We start from the raw sequence: 16,542 nt of genomic DNA, 5'->3' as shown, positions 1-16,542 counted from the left end.
CCTCGCACTTCTCGGTCCAAGGCCGGGAAACCGCTCTTGCCGCGCCTTCTCCCGCCGGCTGCCGCGGGAGCTCTCCGTGGTGCTGATTTCTAGCGCTCCAGTCCGTAGTGCTGAAATATGAGCTCAGGTTGGGGGCGGAGGTTAGGGAAGGGGAAGGGTTGTCGGGAGGCACAGCCTAGAGGCTGGACAGATAAGACCCACGAGCACCCTGGACTACCCCAGGATGAACCGGAGGAAGGCTAGGTCCACTGAGTACTGGTTGCTGAAGCTTCCAGGACATCAGTGGGTGTCCTTAGAGGGGCCAGGAGACAGTGCCTCCTGATTAATTTACTCAACAGGTATTGAGCACCTACTGTGTGCAAAGCAGTGTTTTGGATTCTGGGAGTACATCAGTAAGAGAGACAGACAAAAACTCTGCACTAGTCCGAGAAAAGAGGGAGAGAGATTTGTGGTAGTACTCACTGCTCACAAAAACACATATGCAAACTCTACAAGCACAGGCACGCACACACACTGTGCAAATACACACACAAACACGAAAGTACCAACACATACTCAACAAACAGACTCGCATATACCCATTTACACACCCCTGCAAACACATACTCCACAAAAACACATATTCTGCAAATACACACACATACACATACTCAGCAAACACAAACTCACAAACACATGTAATCATTTGCAAACATGCAGTTAGCACATAGACACAGAGAGTCCTATGCAAACACATAAACACAGAATACAAACACACACTCAGCAAACACAGAAACACATATTCACATAAACTCACGTTCTGGAAACACACGTGCAAACACGTACTTAGAAAACACAGACATACACACACTCGGCAATGCAGGCATACACAAACAACACATACAAACACTCAACAACACAAGCACACACTCATTGTCCCCAAACCAAAGGAAGCTCAGCTGCACACAAACTCTTGTCCAAAATACAGACTCATTATCCTCCCAATGCAAATCATGGACACATATACACACACTCACATACCCACTGGAGGGCTGTTTTTCTTTTCTTTTCTATTTTATTTTATTTTAGAGGGCTGTTTTTTCTTACTGGACTCCCCCACTAAACTATCAGCTCTATGAGGGTTGAGATTTTCATGTCTTAGTCACTACACGGCATCCCCAGAATCTGGCACACACTAGGTGCTCAATAAATGTTTGTTGAATGAATTGAGGGAATACTTGCAGGGACACAAATTCACAGAAACTGCAAAGGGGCACACACACATACACACACACACACACATGTCAGATGGAGTCCTACACCCTCTCCACACATGACAACACCTTCTTGTTCACTCATTGTCAACATTCATGGTCAATAACCTTTGTCCAGTGACCTGCTCACAATATTTTTGCAGAACATCTATCCTCATCCTTCATCCCCCTCCCCTTCACTTATTATCTGACTCTTACTCAACTGGACACACTTGGCTCTTGGAACACTTACAGACCTCCTTACCCAGATTTTGAGCACACACGCACACCACGCACTAAAGAGACGCACATAAACATATCATCACACAACAAACACACATACCCACTCAATACATACACAAACACAAAACACACCCTCATCCCACACCCACACACCCTCATCCATCTCCTCACACATATACAGAGTTTAAGTCACAAGCTCAACATAAAGACAAACACAAGGATATATACACACCAGCCTCAGATCCTCTGGTCTTTGGTCAGCTGGAGCAGAGGGCGGGGCGGTGGGAAATCCCTCCCCTGCATCAAACCACGCCCCTTTCAGCTGTTTCCAGGATTTGACCCTGAGGTGTCTCAGCAGTGCCCTAGACTCCAGTCCGGCTAACAGGTGAGGGGTGGCCGGAGGGGGCAGAGAGGGGGAGGGAATTGCCGTGTCTTCACAGATCCCTCGTTCCCCCTGCCCTGGGGCCTTTGGATCCCACTGGCAGAATCCGAGTCCTGCCACAGCCAAGCTTGGGTCCAGAGGTCCAGCCCTGGGTGTCAGCCCCTAAGCTGATTGTGGGCCGAGAGAAGGTGACCATGAAAGGGGCCAGCAGGGATCAAGAGGGAGGGAGGAGACTGGGCAGAAGAGAAGGAAGAATTACTGGACAAGAGAGGGGAGTGGAAGATCTGGGGAGGTCCCTTTAGAGGACAGAGGAGGTTGCCTGAGGGCCCATAGGGTGGGAGATCCCACTTTGGGTCGGGGTGGGGGGGAAGGGAACCAACGTCAAACAGGGGTGGGGACACTTGCACCTGAAGGGATGGAGGGGACATGAGTCTGACGGGGGGGGGCTCCTTGGTCAGAGACAGACCTTGGTGGCCCCCGGGGATTTGAGGGTCCTTGGCTATTGCTTCCTCATCAGCTGCCCTTTCTCTGCTCTGCCTGGCACTGTCTCCTGGCTGCGTATCAGGACAGTGCCACCCTGAACTACCAGAAAGGGACAGCTGAACCTCACCCCGTATCCCAGCTGACTCTTATCTCAGGTGGACATGGCCTGCAGGGGTTGCACTCGACCCAGGGGCCTGGCCTGGGCCCTGCAACTGACCCTGGCATGGATCCTGCTGGGGGCTTGTGGAGGGAGCCACCCACTCCCAGCTAGATCCCAGAGACACCATAGGTTGGTGACCAATTTGGGCCCAAGCCAGCTGCACCTGGCAGGTAAGCATTCCAGACTTTGCCTAAACTCTAACAACCAGAAACCCCAACTCAACCATAACAATGCCAGAATTTCCTTTGGAGAGGGGTTTAGGGTGACCGGAGGAGGCACCTGGGTCTAGTGGTGGTTAAACAGCACAAATTGCCTAGGTTCAAATCCCAACTCTGCCACTTCATAGCTGTGTGACCCTGGGCAAATCACTTAACCTCTCTGAGTCTCAGGTGGGCCATTAAGAAAGGAGGAGAAATAATAGACCTACCTCATAAGGATGTTGTAAAAGAGTATATGTAAGTATATGAGAATTTATATCACCACCAGTGTTGTCATAAATGATAAGCTGATTATGATTAGTGATTATTTCTTGAAGCTCCATTTGCATCGCAAGTGAAGTGTCTTTAACTTTTATGTTTGAGAGAACATATATAATTGGGGTCTCCCCGTTCAGAGGAACCCCAAGCCTTGGTTCCCCAACCCTACCTGAGGATCCAAGATGGCAACTCACTGGAGTCCCCTTCTCCATGACACTTTTGTCCCTCAGAGATGAACACACCAGAGGCATCGGACCCTGGGATCGTCTCAGGGAGCTGTGGGGAGCTGAGCCCCGGGTAAGTACAGCAACCTCCAGTGTTTCCTTGTGTTCTTTGCTCCAGCTGTCCCGACCAGGGGACAGAGCCCTTGCGCACCTTGACCTATCTGGGCCTGTCTCTCCCGATGTCCAGGTGTGAATCCTTCCTGGGAAACCTCCAGGTTGCCCTCCGCAGTCGTTTCCACCTGCTGCTATTGGGGGTACGCCAGACACAGCCTCTCTGCTCGGAGCTCTGCGATGCCTGGTAGGAGAGGCGGGGCGTGAGGGGTGTGGTCTATGGCTTGGGCGGGGCCGAACGGGGGATCTGCAGCTTGATCCTCCGGGGGCCTGAAGGGGCGTGGCCTGCGTCCAAAGCCGCCAACGTGTACAGGACGAGGCCTGGTGTTTAGAGGCTAGGTAGAAAGGGACGGGGCCTGTGGAAGACCCGCTGCTAAGATTGGCACTACGGAGGACTGGCCTTCCATGGAGCTGGCTTTTTTTTTTTTTTAAGGGGAGGGCCTCTTGATTGAAAAGAGAAGCTAAAAGGGTGGGGCTGGCCTGGAATAGATGGTCTGAGGTCGGCAGGTGTGAGGCCTGAAGTGACAGAGCCCTGGTAAGTTTAGAGAATATGGGGCAGGCTGAAACCTGGGGGATGGCTTTTGTAGGAGCGTGGTTCTAAGAGGCGGTGCCTGGATCTGGGGAAGGGACATACCCGGGGCAAAGCCTTGGAGAGCAGGAATCCCACTAGGACGTGGCTGCGGAGTCTTCACCCGCCTTCTTTTCTCCACACACCATCCCCAGGTTTGCCACCTGCGAAAGTGATATCCTCTGCAGCCCGACTTGGCTCCCACTCCTAGAAAAGAGGGGCTGCGAGCCTGGCTGCACCACCTATGGGCAGGTGAGCATGGGACAGAGGAAGCCAGGAAGAGACTGATACTTCCCCTCACTATGTCCTGGGTTAGCCCGTCTAGGTCCCAGAGTCCGGACTGGCACTCCCAAGGCCCCCACTCCCATCCTTCCCGCTTCCACAGCCCAATCTCCATAGTAGGATATGCCTGTAGCCTCCCTAAGGCCCACTGAGTCTGGATTTGCCCTCCCCAAAGGACGGTCTCTGCTCTAGGCCCGTCCGCAGTCCCCCTGGGAGGCCCAGAAACCCGAGTCTCCTTCTCCAAGGCCCCAGCCTTCATCTGGTTCTCTGCCACCCGAGACCCCTGGGACCCAGTAAGACCTCGCACTCCCCAAGGCCCCACCCCCACTATGGCCCTGCCCCCAGACTCCCGGGATGACCTAAAGGTGAGAATTTCCTGCCCTAAGATCGCGCCGCTGCCCCCAGGGTAGCTGGACTCCACCAACTCGGACCCAAACTTCACCCCTTCCCGCCAGACTTTTGCTGACGGAGCGGAACTTTGCCGCTCGTTTCTGGGCTACGCGGTACCAGTGGCGGATCCTGGCTCTGGTCACTGCCTCAACATTTCCATCTCGGTGCTGCCGCGTCCCAGACACGCACGGAGGGCCCGGGAAACCACTTTCCGGCGCTCCCGACGCCCTCGCACCTGGATCCTGGACGCTGCAAGCAGCGGAAGTGGCAGTGGAAGTGGCAGCGGCCCCTAGGGGGCGCCTGGCCTTGAATGGAAGATGCACCCCCTCTCCCCACCTCCGGCCCCGCCGCTCAAGACACCCAGAGTCCCACCCCTGTCCCTCTCTGCATTCTAGTTTCCAGAGTCCCATCCTTCCTCTCTGGGGCCCCAGAGACTCGCGCCTCTTCAGATTATTTGAGAAATAACCCAATTGTAGTTCATTGTTTTCCTCACCCCCCCTGAATAAAGTCGCCAGTTAGAGCACGTGATGTGGCTGCTTCTTGGGGGAAGTAAGTGGAAAGGAGAGTTGCCAGAAAGTGATAGTTGTCTCTCAAATCTTCAGGTCCTAAAGTTAGCCACTGATTCACAGGAGCATGTAAATGAGGGCTTGTCCACACCCTGGAGCATCTGTCACAACTTGGAATATCCAGGTGTCAGAAATGGGGAGGAGGACTTCCTGGTGGCCAGTGGTTAAGAATCCACCTGTCGGGCTTCCCTGGTGGCGCAGTGGTTGAGAGTCCGCCTGCCGATGCAGGGGACACGGGTTCGTGCCCCGGTCCGGGAAGATCCCACATGCCGCGGAGCGGCTGGGCCCGTGAGCCATGGCCGCTGAGCCTGCGCGTCCGGAGCCTGTGCTCCACAACGGGAGAGGCCACAACAGTGAGAGGCCCGCGTACCACAAAAAAAAAAAAAAGAAAAAAACAATCCACCTGACAATGCAGGGGACACAGGTTCTATCCCTGGTCCAGGAAGATCCCACATGCAGTGGAGCAACTAAGCCCGTGCACCACAACTACTGAGCCTGCGCGCCTAGAGCCCATGCTCCACAATAAGAGAAGCCACAGCAATGAGAAGCCCGCGCACCACAACGAAGAGTAGCCCCTGCTCTCCACAACTAGAGAGAAAGCTCACACGCAGCAACGAAGACCCAACACAGCCAAAAATTAATTTAAAAAAACAAAAACAAAAAAAAAGACACCGCTGGGCCTGTTTAATCAGAGGCAAAGGCCATAAAGGGTTTCTGGAGGTCTGTACAAGTCAGGAAGCTTCTTGGTGGGACTGGTGGCACACAGTGGGAGAGCACACCTCCTCTCCTTGTCAGTCCCTCTTCTGGACCCCTCCCCATTTTTTAAAATTTGTTTATTTTTGGCTGCGTTGGGTCTTCGTTGCTGTGCACAGGCTTTCTCTCTAGTTGCAGTGAGCGGGGGTTACTCTTCGTTGGGGTGCACAGGCTTCTAATTGCAGTGGCTTCTCTTGTGGAGCACCGGCTCTAGGCATGTGGGCTTCAGTAGTTGTGGCTCACGGGCTCTAGAGCGCAGACTCAGTAGTTGTGGCGCACAGGCTTAGTTGCTCCGCAGCATGTGGGAATCTTCCCAGACCAGGGATCGAACCCGTGTCCCCTGCATTGGCAGGCGGATTCTTAACCACTGTGCCACCAGGTAAGTCCCAAAGGTGTCTTCTTCTTTCCTTCCTCCGCTTCTCCCAAATGTCATTCCTGGACCTAAAGCAAAGGACTTACTCAGATTCAGGATTTGGGTTGTAAACACACTGTAACCACTGGACCGCCAGGAAAGTCCCATGTAAGCACTACCCTTAATCCTCCTCCTTATCCACAGGCTCTAGGAGAACCAGTTTCCTCACCTGAAAACAGGGGCAATATCCCTTTTAGTTCTATTCAATAGAGCAAGATTGGTGGATGCCTTGTGTGTCCAGGCACTGTGCTAAGGTAGATAGATCAGGCCCGTTCCCTGACCTCAGTGACGGTGAAATAGCATAAGAAGCAAAGTGTCCCACTGGGAGAGTAGTAGACAGGCATCTTTCAGATGCCAGAGACAAACTCAGTTCAAAGCGCCTTTAGCCAAGACAGGGATAAGCTTCAGGAATGGCTGTCTCTAGGTTCTTAAATGATGTTACGAATCTATCTGCATATATATATTTTTTGGCTGTACTGTGGGACAGGATCTCCTCACAGTAGCAAAGATGGACCAGCAACTCCATGATTTTATTGATTAAAATGGGCCTATTTCTCTGTAAAACCAGCAAAGTTCCCAGGGCTGGCTCTCATTGATCCAGCCTCCTCATAAGCCCATTACCAAGCCAATAATTGTGTCAAGGGGCGTGCAAATCTCACTGGCCTGATTTGGGTTATGCTTGTACCTAAACGTCCATGGTGGGGTGAGCTCCATCTGAACCACATGGACTGATGATGGGGAGGGGTGTCCCCCCCTAAAGAAAGTCAGGTGATGAAACCAGGAGAAGGGGAAGGAGTGCTGGTCAGGGAGTCATGATATATTGACCACAGAGACTGGTGGTTATGACCTTGACTCTGTAGTGTATCTACCTGGGTTCACATCCCAGTTCTACCGTTTACTCACTCTGTAACCTTGGGCATGTTGCCCAGCACTGATGAGCCTCAGTTTCTTCATGTGTAAAATGGGGATAATAATTGTTCGTCTCGTAGGGTTATTGGGAGAATCGAATGAGTTTATGCAAGTTGTTATGGTTATGCATCACTGTGGAACAAACTCCAAACTTAGTGGTGTAAAACAACGATCATTATCTTTCATGGTTCTGGAGTTTCCCTGGGCTCAGCTGGCTGGCTATTGTTCAAGGTCTCTCATGCACTTGCAGAGAGTGGCTGGGGCAGAGTCACACTCACGTATCTGGTGGTTGGTACTGGCTCTTGCCTTGAACCTCAGCTAGGGCTGTCAGCCAGAATTAACTACACGTGGCCAATCATAGTGGCTTGGGCTTCCTCATAACATGGCGTTTGGGTTCTAAAGGTACATGTCCCAAGAAAGAGAGCCAGGTGGAAGTTGTCTCACCTTTGACGACCTAGCCTTAGAAGTCAAACTGTGCTGGAATTCCCTGGCTGTCCAGTGGTTAGGACTCGGCACTTTTCACTGCTGGGGCCCAGGTTCAACCCCTGCTCAGTAAACTAAGATCCTGCAAGCCAGGTGGTGAGGCCAAAACAACAACAAAAAAAGGTCACACGGTGTCACCTCTGCTTTCTATTCACTAACGTAAGTCACTAAAGACAAAAGGGAGGTGCCCTAGACTCCACCTCCTAATGGGAAGGATGTCAAATACAATGCTTAGAAAGTGACTGGCACGTAATTAATTAACACTCAATAAACGCAGACATCATCCATGATCACTGTTGTTGTTGATGATGTTTTATATGTACTGTTATTGTGACAAGGAGGATAAGCAGGTATTCAAGGAAGAGGAGTGAGGTAAGCCTTTGAAGGAGCTCCAGGTAGATGACCAGAACACAGGGAAGGGTGTTTCAAGCAGGCCTGAAGATTTCAGGTTCTGGGGAACTCCCAGCTGCTCAAAACACCTGGAACAGAGCATGGGAGCTGGGGTCAGATCACAGAAGGACGTGAATGCCTTGCAAAGCACTTGGACCTGTTGATAAGGGGTATGAGAGCCATGGAAGGTTTAAGCAGGGGAAGGTTCATCAGACTGACACTCTTGCTTACAAGCAGGTCTGGGGGAGGGTGAGACTGGAGGTGAGGGGCACCAGTAAGGACCTTGGGACGAGAACTGAAAGATGGGCAGAAGGGGATGAATGAGAGAGAGTCAGAGGAATAACCCACAAGGCTGTCCTGAGGAGAGTGGGAGTGATCATTTAAAACTTTCAAGAAGCAGGGGTTGTTTTCAACCTCATTTGAAATAAAACCCTGGGGATCTTTGGCAGGTTAGGTGTGGGACTCTGAACTTCACATTTCTTTCTATTTTTTTTTCTAGCCATATTTCATTATTAAATACAACTGTATTTATTTGTGACTGGCTTATACCTGCTTTGTGGTTTTTTTAAATTAATCTATTTATTTTATATTTATTTTTGGCTGTGTTGGATCTTCGTTTCTGTGTGAGGGCTTTCTCCAGCTGCAGCGAGTGGGGGCCACTCTTCATCGCGGTGCGCGGGCCTCTCACTGTCGTGGCTTCTCCCGTTGCGGAGCACAGGCTCCAGACGCGTAGGCTCAGTAGTTGTGGCTCACAGGCCCAGCCGCTCTGCGGCATGTGGGATCTTCCCGGACCGGGGCACGAACCCGTGTCCCCTGCATTGGCAGGCAGATTCTTAACCACTGCGCCACGAAGGAAGCCCCTCTTTCTATTTTTTTTTTTTGACTCACATATTCATTCTTTATTTTCCACCCAATTCCATCTTGTGATTCTCTTGGTTCTCTATCACGGTCTTTGGAAGGTTGTCTCAGTTCCAAATAGCTGGACTCCACATTTTGTACTCCCTGGTGAGCTTGATGCTGCTGGTCTGGGAACCCCACTTTGAATAGCCAAGGATCCCTAGACTTTTGTTAGTAGAAATATTTGCGAGTTACAGCGTTAGGGTACCCACTCGTTTCTGCTTGTCACCAGATGGGAAGAAAGAAGCGAGCAGTTTCTCCTTATCTTTTTTAAAAAAATATTTATTTATTTATTTTTGGCTGCATTGGGTCTTAGTTGCAGCACGCTGGATCTTTCGTTGCGGCACGCGGGATCTCTCGTTGCGGCGCATGGGCTCTTCATTGCGGTGCCCGGGGTTTTCGTTGCAGTGCGCGGGCTCAGTAGTTGCTGCATGTGGACTGAGTTGCCCCCGGCATGTTGGACCTTAGTTCCCCAACCAGGGGTTGAACCAGTGTCGCCTGCATTGCAAGACTGATTCTTTTTTCTTTTAAATACATTTATTTATTTATTTATTTATTTTTGGTTGCATTTGGTCTTCATGGCTGCGCACAGGCTTTCTCTAGTTGCGGCAAATGCGGGCTACTCTGTTGTGGTGCGCAGGCTTCTCACTGCGGTGGCTTCTCGTGTTGTGGAGCACGGGCTCTAAGCACGAGGGCTTCAGTAGCTGTGGCTCACGGGCTCCAGAGCGCAGGCTCAGCAGTTGCGGCACACGGGCTTAGCTACTCCGCGGCATGGGGGATCTCCCCGGACCAGGGATCGAATCGTGTCCCCTGCATTGGCAGGTGGATTCTTAACCATTGCACCACCAGGGAAGTCCCTGAAAGACTGATTCTTAATCACTGGACCACCAGGGAAGTCCCTCTCCTTATCTTACCAAGGCAAATTCCATCAGCAGTCAGAGGGCCTATAATTTCAAGATGAACTGTAATTTTAATAATTCTGAGAGGGAAAGAGGCAAGTCTGAGATACTCTGCATATATGGCATAGAAAACGGCAGAATTACAAATGGAATCAGGTTCTGTAATGTTTTGCAACTATAGTGACAATCACAGGCAGAGGCGTGAATAGAAGATGGCTTTAGGTGGGAAAATGAGGTGGACATGGCTCCTCCCCAAGGTCTGCCCTCATCACCTCTGCTCTAGGGCCTTCTTGCAGCCAGGTACTCTCATCTCAGGGTCTCTGCACTTGCTGTTCCCACACCTTAGAACCCCTTTACCCTCCTGTTATCTGTTCCACCTCTCTCACCCTTCAGATCTCAGCCAGTCAGGTCCTCAGTCTCTATGAGCCCCCCTGGAGCTGGCCTCCCCATACACACTCCAGGGTCCCTCTGTCCTCAATGGGAGGTTTGGGACCCTTTCTGGCTGGTCAGCACGGGCTTCCCCATGTCCAGCACAGGACACGCAGAGTGCAGAGGTGCTCTCTCATGAACTGAATTGCACCCACTGCCCCCCCCCATTCATATGTTGAAGCTCTAACCCCCAGTACCTCAGAATGTAACTATATTTAAAGATAAATCTTTAAAGAGGCAACTAAGGTAAAATGAGGTCCCATGAGTGGGTCCTAATCCAATGAGTGGAGTCCTTATAAGTAGCGATTAGGACACAGACACACACACAGGGATGTGATGACATGGGAAAAAGATGGCCATCTACAAGCCAAGGAGAGAGGCCTCAGAAGAAACCAACTCTGCTGATACGTTTATCTTGGACTCTCAGCCTCCAGAACTGTGAGAAAATGAATTTCTGTTGGTTAAGTGCCCCAGTCTATGATATTTCTTATGGCAGCCTTGGCTGTACACACTCCGTAATACTCCCACCATGCCCTGGGTTTCTGTTATCAGAGCATTTATTACAAAGTGAAGAGCCATTCTCTCTTCCTTTCCATTAAAATCTCACTATTCTGGTGACTTCCCTGGTGGTCCAGTGGTTAGGACTCTGTGCTTCCACTGCAGGGGGCACGGGTTTCGATCCCTGGTTGGGGAACTAAGATCCCACATGCCGCATGGCGTGGCCAAAACAATTAATTAATTAAAAAAGTCAATCTTACTGTTCAGGAGTGACCTGGTGGTCTAGTGGTTAGGATTCAGTGCTTTCACTGTTGTGGCCCAGATTCAGGGAACTGAGATCCTGTAAGACTTGTGGCCAAAAAAATAAAAAAACAAAAAAAGTGAAATAAAATCCTACTGTTTACTGTTCAAGTCAAGGTTGTGGGGGGAGGGTCAACAGTGGGGAGGATGGGAGGATATGGAGTCTCTCCCAACCCCCAGGAACCAATTTTTGACTCCTTACCCCAGATACTCCATTCCCCTTGCCACAGATTACTTCAGGCATAGACATGTTCTACTTTCAGCTAGGAAGGGACAGGGTGGCTGCTTGGAGATGAGGCCTTTGGAGGTTGGGATGTGATGTCTGGAGCTGTTGCAGCCATCTTGGTACGATAAGAGGTAAAAAAAAACCCACCAAAATTGGCAAAACAGAAGATGGATTAAAAAAAGTGTCTTGGGGCTTCCCTGGTGGCACAGTGGTTGAGAGTCCGCCTGCCGATGCAGAGGACACGGGTTCATGCCCCGGTCCGGGAAGATCCCACATGTCGCGGAGTGGCTAGGCCCGTGAGCCATGGCCGCTGAGCCTGTGCGTCCGGAGCCTGTACTCTGCAACTGGAGAGGCCACAACAGTGAGAGGCCCGCATACTGCAAAAAAAAAAAAAAAAAAAGTATCTGTATGTATGTTTGTAACATGCCAGGATATCTCCAGAGGACCTAGAAGGCACCTGCTATGGTCTGAATATTTGTGTCCCCCCCAAATTCATATGTTGAAATCCTAACCCACCAAAGAAGATGGTGTTAGGAGGTGGGACCTTTGGGAGGTGATTAGGTCACGCGGGTGGAGCTCTCTCATGAGTGGGATTAGTGCCCTTATAAAAGGGACCCCACAGAGATTCCTCACCCTTTCCACCATGTGAGGACACGGCGAGATGGCAGTCTGTGACCTGGAAGAGGGCCCTCCCCCAAAGCTGACTGTGCTGGTACCCTGATCTTGGACTTCCAGGCTCCAGAACTGTGAAAAATAAATATACATTGTTTACAAGCTGCCCAGCCTGTGGTATTTCATTACAGCAGCCCACAAAGGACTGAGACACCCCAGTAAGCCCACCAGGGTGCTGCGGGTAGGATGGGAGGGAAGCTTCTCAGCATACTCCTTCTTAATTTTGCTTCAAATATACCATGCATTTAAAAAATCAAATCAGGGGCTTCCCTGGTGGTCCAGTGGTTAAGACTCTGCACTCCCAATGCAGGGGAGCCGGGTTCAATCCCTGGTCAGGGAATTAGATCCCGCATGCCGCCACTAAGATCCCAGTGCAGCCAAATAAATAAATAAATATTAAAAAAAAATCAAATCAAATCAATCAATCAATGTCCATCCTGTTTCAGTTCTAGAAGTCAACAACTAGGTCCAGATGCAGACAGAGCACACCTCCACCCTACCGCCACCCCAAAACAGAACCTCCACACTTAGTTTTCCTTGAAAAATTTTAATCACAAACTGGGGGTGGGGTGGGTGTGGGAGCAGGTGAAGGGAGTACAGGCTGGCTGCTAGAGAATGGTGGCTGACTCCAGGCCCCGCTCCTGGAAGTACCGATGGGGGAGGCGGGGGCGGGGGCTGAAGTATGACTTGATCCTCCTAAGTCCCTCCTGATCCCCCGTCTGCGAGTCCTCCCTGTGGGAGAGAGATGGCGACACTGACTTCTGGGGGATCGGCCCTCTCAGGCAGCGCTGAGCCCTGGCTTCTCACCCTCCTTCCTCATAGCACCTCCAGGACACCTACCATGTAACGTCTTCTGCCTCCTTCTCCAGGATGCTCTGGGCTGTGCGCCAACTGAACCGGACAAACTGGGGGAAGCCGAACACAGGGTCCACGTGCTCCCTCAACCACGCTTTTGTCTTGGGATCTGGGGGAAGGGTAGGGTGGACAATGTGATAGCCCTGAGCCCTGCCATAATGTCCCAGCTTCTCAGCTTGGCATCTGAGGCCCTACCACCTCATCTCAGTCCTCCTCTGGAGTACCTGAAGCACCGCCCACTGTCTGAGACATCTTCCTGCCTCAGGACCTTTGCACAAGCAGTTCCCCCCGACTCTTTGCCTGGCCAACAGTTGCTTATGGTGCAGTTTAAGGAGACTGCCCTTGAGACATCTCCCTTACCTCCCCAAGGACATGAGGCATTGAACCAGCATTTGTGGACCATTGAGTTAATGCCCATCTCTCCCATGTAACCACGAACTCAGTGGGCACAAGGAGGTCCTTGTTTGTCTTGCTCATGGCTAAATCTTCAGGGCTTGGCCCTGCAGGTCACATACCAGGTGTTCAGTAAGCAATGAACACTGCCCAAAGTGTCTTTGGCCTGGACCTGGTTTCCTCCCTTTGGCCTCACCTAAGTTCCAATCCTAGACTTGCTGTGTTACCCCACCCAGCTGCCAAAGGGTTCCTTGAACCCAGCCACTGAATCTTTGCCTCTGCCCTTGTGTGTCCTTGGGAGAGGTGGAGGGGAGGGGCACGATCATTTCCACTTTACAAACAGGGAGACTGAGCCTCCTAATGAGAAAACAATGGATTCAAGCTGGGGCCACCGGACAGCACTGGACAGGAGCCAGTACCCCTCACTCTGCCCTTTGCCCCTTAACAAATGGACAGATGCCCATCGTGAGTCTCAGTCCTTCACTGGGGCTCCAGAGAGAGAGCAGAGAGGGAGGGAGCAAGAAGGGAAGAGGGAGTCTGCCAGCTGGAATCCAACTTTGCCACATTTTGGCCATAAGCAAGTGGCCCCCCTGTCTGGGCCTCAGCCTCTTCTGCTGCAGAGTGGGGTGGTCAGAACAACTTAGAAAACCTCAGAAGCATGCCAAGCCTGCCTTTTTAGTTTATTGTCACTCACCATTGGGGTAGCCTGAGCCATAATCAGTGTCCAGGTCCTGCAGTTTTTCCACAAACTTCCAGTTCTTCACAGCCTGGTCTCGGGCCACCTGTGGGCAAGATAGGCACTTGGGATCTCCCTCCCCATGAAGCAGCCATGCTTGCCTCCTGCCAGGGGGATGCTGGGAGCTGGCCATGGCCAGCAGGGGCCTAACCTTGGCACAGATACTGGCGGCACTGACCACGGGATAGAGGGCATCTGCCTTGGCCTTGACTGTCACCTCAACACCAGGAAAGCACTGCTGCAGCCGCTCCTGGTATGTCTCTGGGGGCCCCACAGTGTCCACAAACACCTGCCGTGGTGACAGAAATGTAGTCATTCAACAAACATCCAGAAAAACAACTGTGTAGATGATCCAACTTCACAGCCTTTGCACTTGATGTTCCCGCTGCCTGGAATACTCGTCTCTCAGCTCATGCCCAGGCTGCGTCTTCCTCTCGGGGGTCTCAGCTCAAATATCACCCTCTAAAGAGGCTTTTCCTGATCACACTATATCCATTCTACATTTATTAAGCACCTACCTACTGCATGCCATGGGCTGCTCTATGTGTCGGGGACATAGCAGTAAACATGCCAGAGTAGACACCCTGGTGAGGGCCACAGACAAGAAACAGGATAAATAATAAAGAATAAGGGAGATCCAGAAGAGATTATAATTTTAAACAATTTGGGGGTGTTCAGGGAAGGTCACTCTGAGGTGGTGACATCTGAATAAAGGCCTGAAGGAAATGAGCCATAGGGAGATCTGGGAAAGAGGGTTCTAGTGCAAAGGCCCTGAGGTGGGACCATGTCAAGTACGCTGGACAGCAGTACGGGGACCACATGTCTAGAACAGAAATGAGGTCAGAAAAGTAACAAGAAAAGTAATCTCCAGAGCATTTATTATTCTCAAAAATCACCTTTACTATTTGCTTACCAGCTGCCCATCCATCTCCTCTGATTTGGTCATGAACCCGAGGGCAGGCTCCTTGTCTGTCTGCTTCAGTACTGCATCGTCAGCTCCACATTCCAGCCCTGGACCTCAGCCACCTTCTCAGCAAGGCCTCCCTTGTTACATTCTCTATCTCAAGTATATTTACCCTTGTGATTCTCTCAAAACGGTCTGTTCTTTGCCTTGCAAACTCGATGCAATGCCAACTTATAATTCTCTCTGGGGATTTAATCTCATTCTTCACTTGCCTGTAAACTTTCCTGATTTAATTCCCACTGTGTTCAGAAAATTAAACATCGAGATTTACATTTCAAAAACGTAAATGACTGTCTGCTGTGTGGGGAGCACATTGTAGGGGAGGGGGCTGGAGGAGGATGGGGCAGGTATCCAGGAGGGGAGGGTGCCCTGGGTTAGGATACAGACTGCGGTCGGGGAGAACAGATGTGGGATTCGTTCTAGACACTGAGCCTTTAGAATATGGAAATAGATTAGATGTGGGTGAGGCTGGGGGCCCCACCATGGTCCTCAGTGGGGCACACATTTAAGGTAGGAAAAACAGTAGGACATCAACAGCAGTAAAACACATTCCTGAATCATCCATCGCACTTCTATACTCCTATTTTATCCTGAGGTGATTAAATGGGGACAATTCAACCAACAGTTAGCTCACCTGGGCCACTTTCACACCTTGGTCCAACGCATACTGCATCAGCCCAGTAGCTGTATCATGAGACAGGGAGTTCAGGTTGTATTTGACCCTGTGGTGGTGGACAGAGCCCAGTCAACATCGTTCCAGCCACCCATCCCTTCCAGCCCATGATGGCTACGCCCCCGCCCCCGGGACCCCTCACCGCCCAAGCATGCTGGTAGAGATGAGGTTTGGAGACAGCACGTCCAGTGCCCAGCCCACAAAGTCTCCGTCCTCCTCCATTTTCGCAAAAAGCCTGTGCCGCTCGCTCTCCGACAAGGTCTTTGAGTCTGGGTGGAGGGTTGGGAGAGAAGGGGAGCGTCTGGTTCCCCCAGTTCCTGCTCTCCCCCTCCAGCTTGCACCCGCCCCTGAACATGCCCAGGAACCGCCTCCCTAGATCTACCCCAGGGCTCACCTGCCACTTTCAGGGCCTCCAGATCTGCCAGGCGGGACAGGGGGCAATAGCAGATGGCGTAGACCATGGGGCCTGGGGAAGTGGGGGTCCAAACAGTGAGCCCGTGAAAGCCGCCATCTCTATTCCATCATCACCGCTTTTTTTTTTCGGTGCCATCACCAATGCCATCGCCATCACCACTATCACCACCACCACCACCACCCCCGAGTGCGGTGCAATCCCAGCTCCTGTTCCAGTGCAACTTGCATCCACCTTATCACGCCCCTCCCCCACCCGGCCCTGGGGGCGCACCCAGCACCGGGCCCCGGCCCGCTTCATCGACGCCCAGGACGCAGGGCTCCTTGCGGCACACAGAAGGTACAGGCGAGTTCAGGCGACAGCGGCCCGTATTGTCTCTCTCCAGCTCGCTGAGATCCATGCCGCCGCAGCCGCCGCCACCAGCGGCAGGAACAAAGTCTGCAAGGAAAGGTCTCTGCGCGCTTTTTCCGCGGGCCCAGAGGCAGTGCTAGCTCTCGACCAATCGCCGCGCAAGACACGCCCCA

General features: G+C 51.7%; 2 protein-coding genes across 4 annotated transcripts; one reads left to right on the top strand and one right to left on the bottom strand.

The window, feature by feature from the left end:
* Nucleotides 1–2,501: 2,501 nt before the first annotated feature.
* Nucleotides 2,502–4,844, top strand: RTBDN (retbindin). Its single transcript, XM_060146654.1, has 5 exons — nucleotides 2,502–2,670; nucleotides 3,207–3,273; nucleotides 3,388–3,498; nucleotides 4,035–4,131; nucleotides 4,617–4,844. The coding sequence occupies exons 1-5, from the start codon at nucleotides 2,502–2,504 to the stop codon at nucleotides 4,842–4,844; spliced, it is 672 nt and encodes a 223-aa protein (XP_060002637.1).
* A 7,672-nt stretch (nucleotides 4,845–12,516) lies between these two features.
* On the bottom strand, nucleotides 12,517–16,430 carry RNASEH2A (ribonuclease H2 subunit A). 3 transcript variants are annotated; one of them, XM_060144938.1, is made up of 8 exons: nucleotides 16,292–16,430; nucleotides 16,001–16,072; nucleotides 15,749–15,875; nucleotides 15,568–15,655; nucleotides 14,121–14,258; nucleotides 13,928–14,015; nucleotides 12,826–12,949; nucleotides 12,517–12,717 (listed from the first exon to the last, which is right to left on the bottom strand). In XM_060144938.1, the coding sequence occupies exons 1-8, from the start codon at nucleotides 16,416–16,418 to the stop codon at nucleotides 12,594–12,596; spliced, it is 888 nt and encodes a 295-aa protein (XP_060000921.1). In that variant the 5' UTR covers nucleotides 16,419–16,430; the 3' UTR covers nucleotides 12,517–12,593. The 3 variants fall into 3 exon arrangements, with proteins under 3 accessions (XP_060000921.1, XP_060000922.1, XP_060000923.1); XM_060144939.1 differs by lacking the exon at nucleotides 14,121–14,258; XM_060144940.1 differs by lacking the exon at nucleotides 15,749–15,875 and having other exon boundaries at nucleotides 15,568–15,617.
* Between the last annotated feature and the right edge of the window lie 112 nt (nucleotides 16,431–16,542).

This window comes from Lagenorhynchus albirostris, chromosome 3, assembly GCF_949774975.1.
Source record: "Lagenorhynchus albirostris chromosome 3, mLagAlb1.1, whole genome shotgun sequence".
Classification (NCBI taxonomy): Eukaryota; Metazoa; Chordata; class Mammalia; order Artiodactyla; family Delphinidae; genus Lagenorhynchus; species Lagenorhynchus albirostris.
Note: the sequence above shows the minus strand (reverse complement) of the source record. Positions and strands in the feature narration are given on the sequence as shown.

What these genes read in the sequence shown, in the direction of transcription:
- RTBDN (XM_060146654.1), top strand. Translation starts at nt 2,502, where the DNA reads ATGGCCTGCAGGGGTTGCACTCGACCCAGGGGCCTGGCCTGGGCCCTG. An exon ending in TGTGGGGAGCTGAGCCCCGG is followed by an intron (nt 3,274 to 3,387) that starts GTAAGTACAGCA and finishes CCCGATGTCCAG; the next exon opens with GTGTGAATCCTTCCTGGGAA. An exon ending in TCGGAGCTCTGCGATGCCTG is followed by an intron (nt 3,499 to 4,034) that starts GTAGGAGAGGCG and finishes CACCATCCCCAG; the next exon opens with GTTTGCCACCTGCGAAAGTG.
- RNASEH2A (XM_060144938.1), bottom strand. Translation starts at nt 16,418, where the DNA reads ATGGATCTCAGCGAGCTGGAGAGAGACAATACGGGCCGCTGTCGCCTG. An exon ending in GGGCCGGGGCCCGGTGCTGG is followed by an intron (nt 16,073 to 16,291) that starts GTGCGCCCCCAG and finishes CCACTTCCCCAG; the next exon opens with GCCCCATGGTCTACGCCATC. An exon ending in CCGCCAGTATCTGTGCCAAG is followed by an intron (nt 14,016 to 14,120) that starts GTTAGGCCCCTG and finishes TCTTGCCCACAG; the next exon opens with GTGGCCCGAGACCAGGCTGT.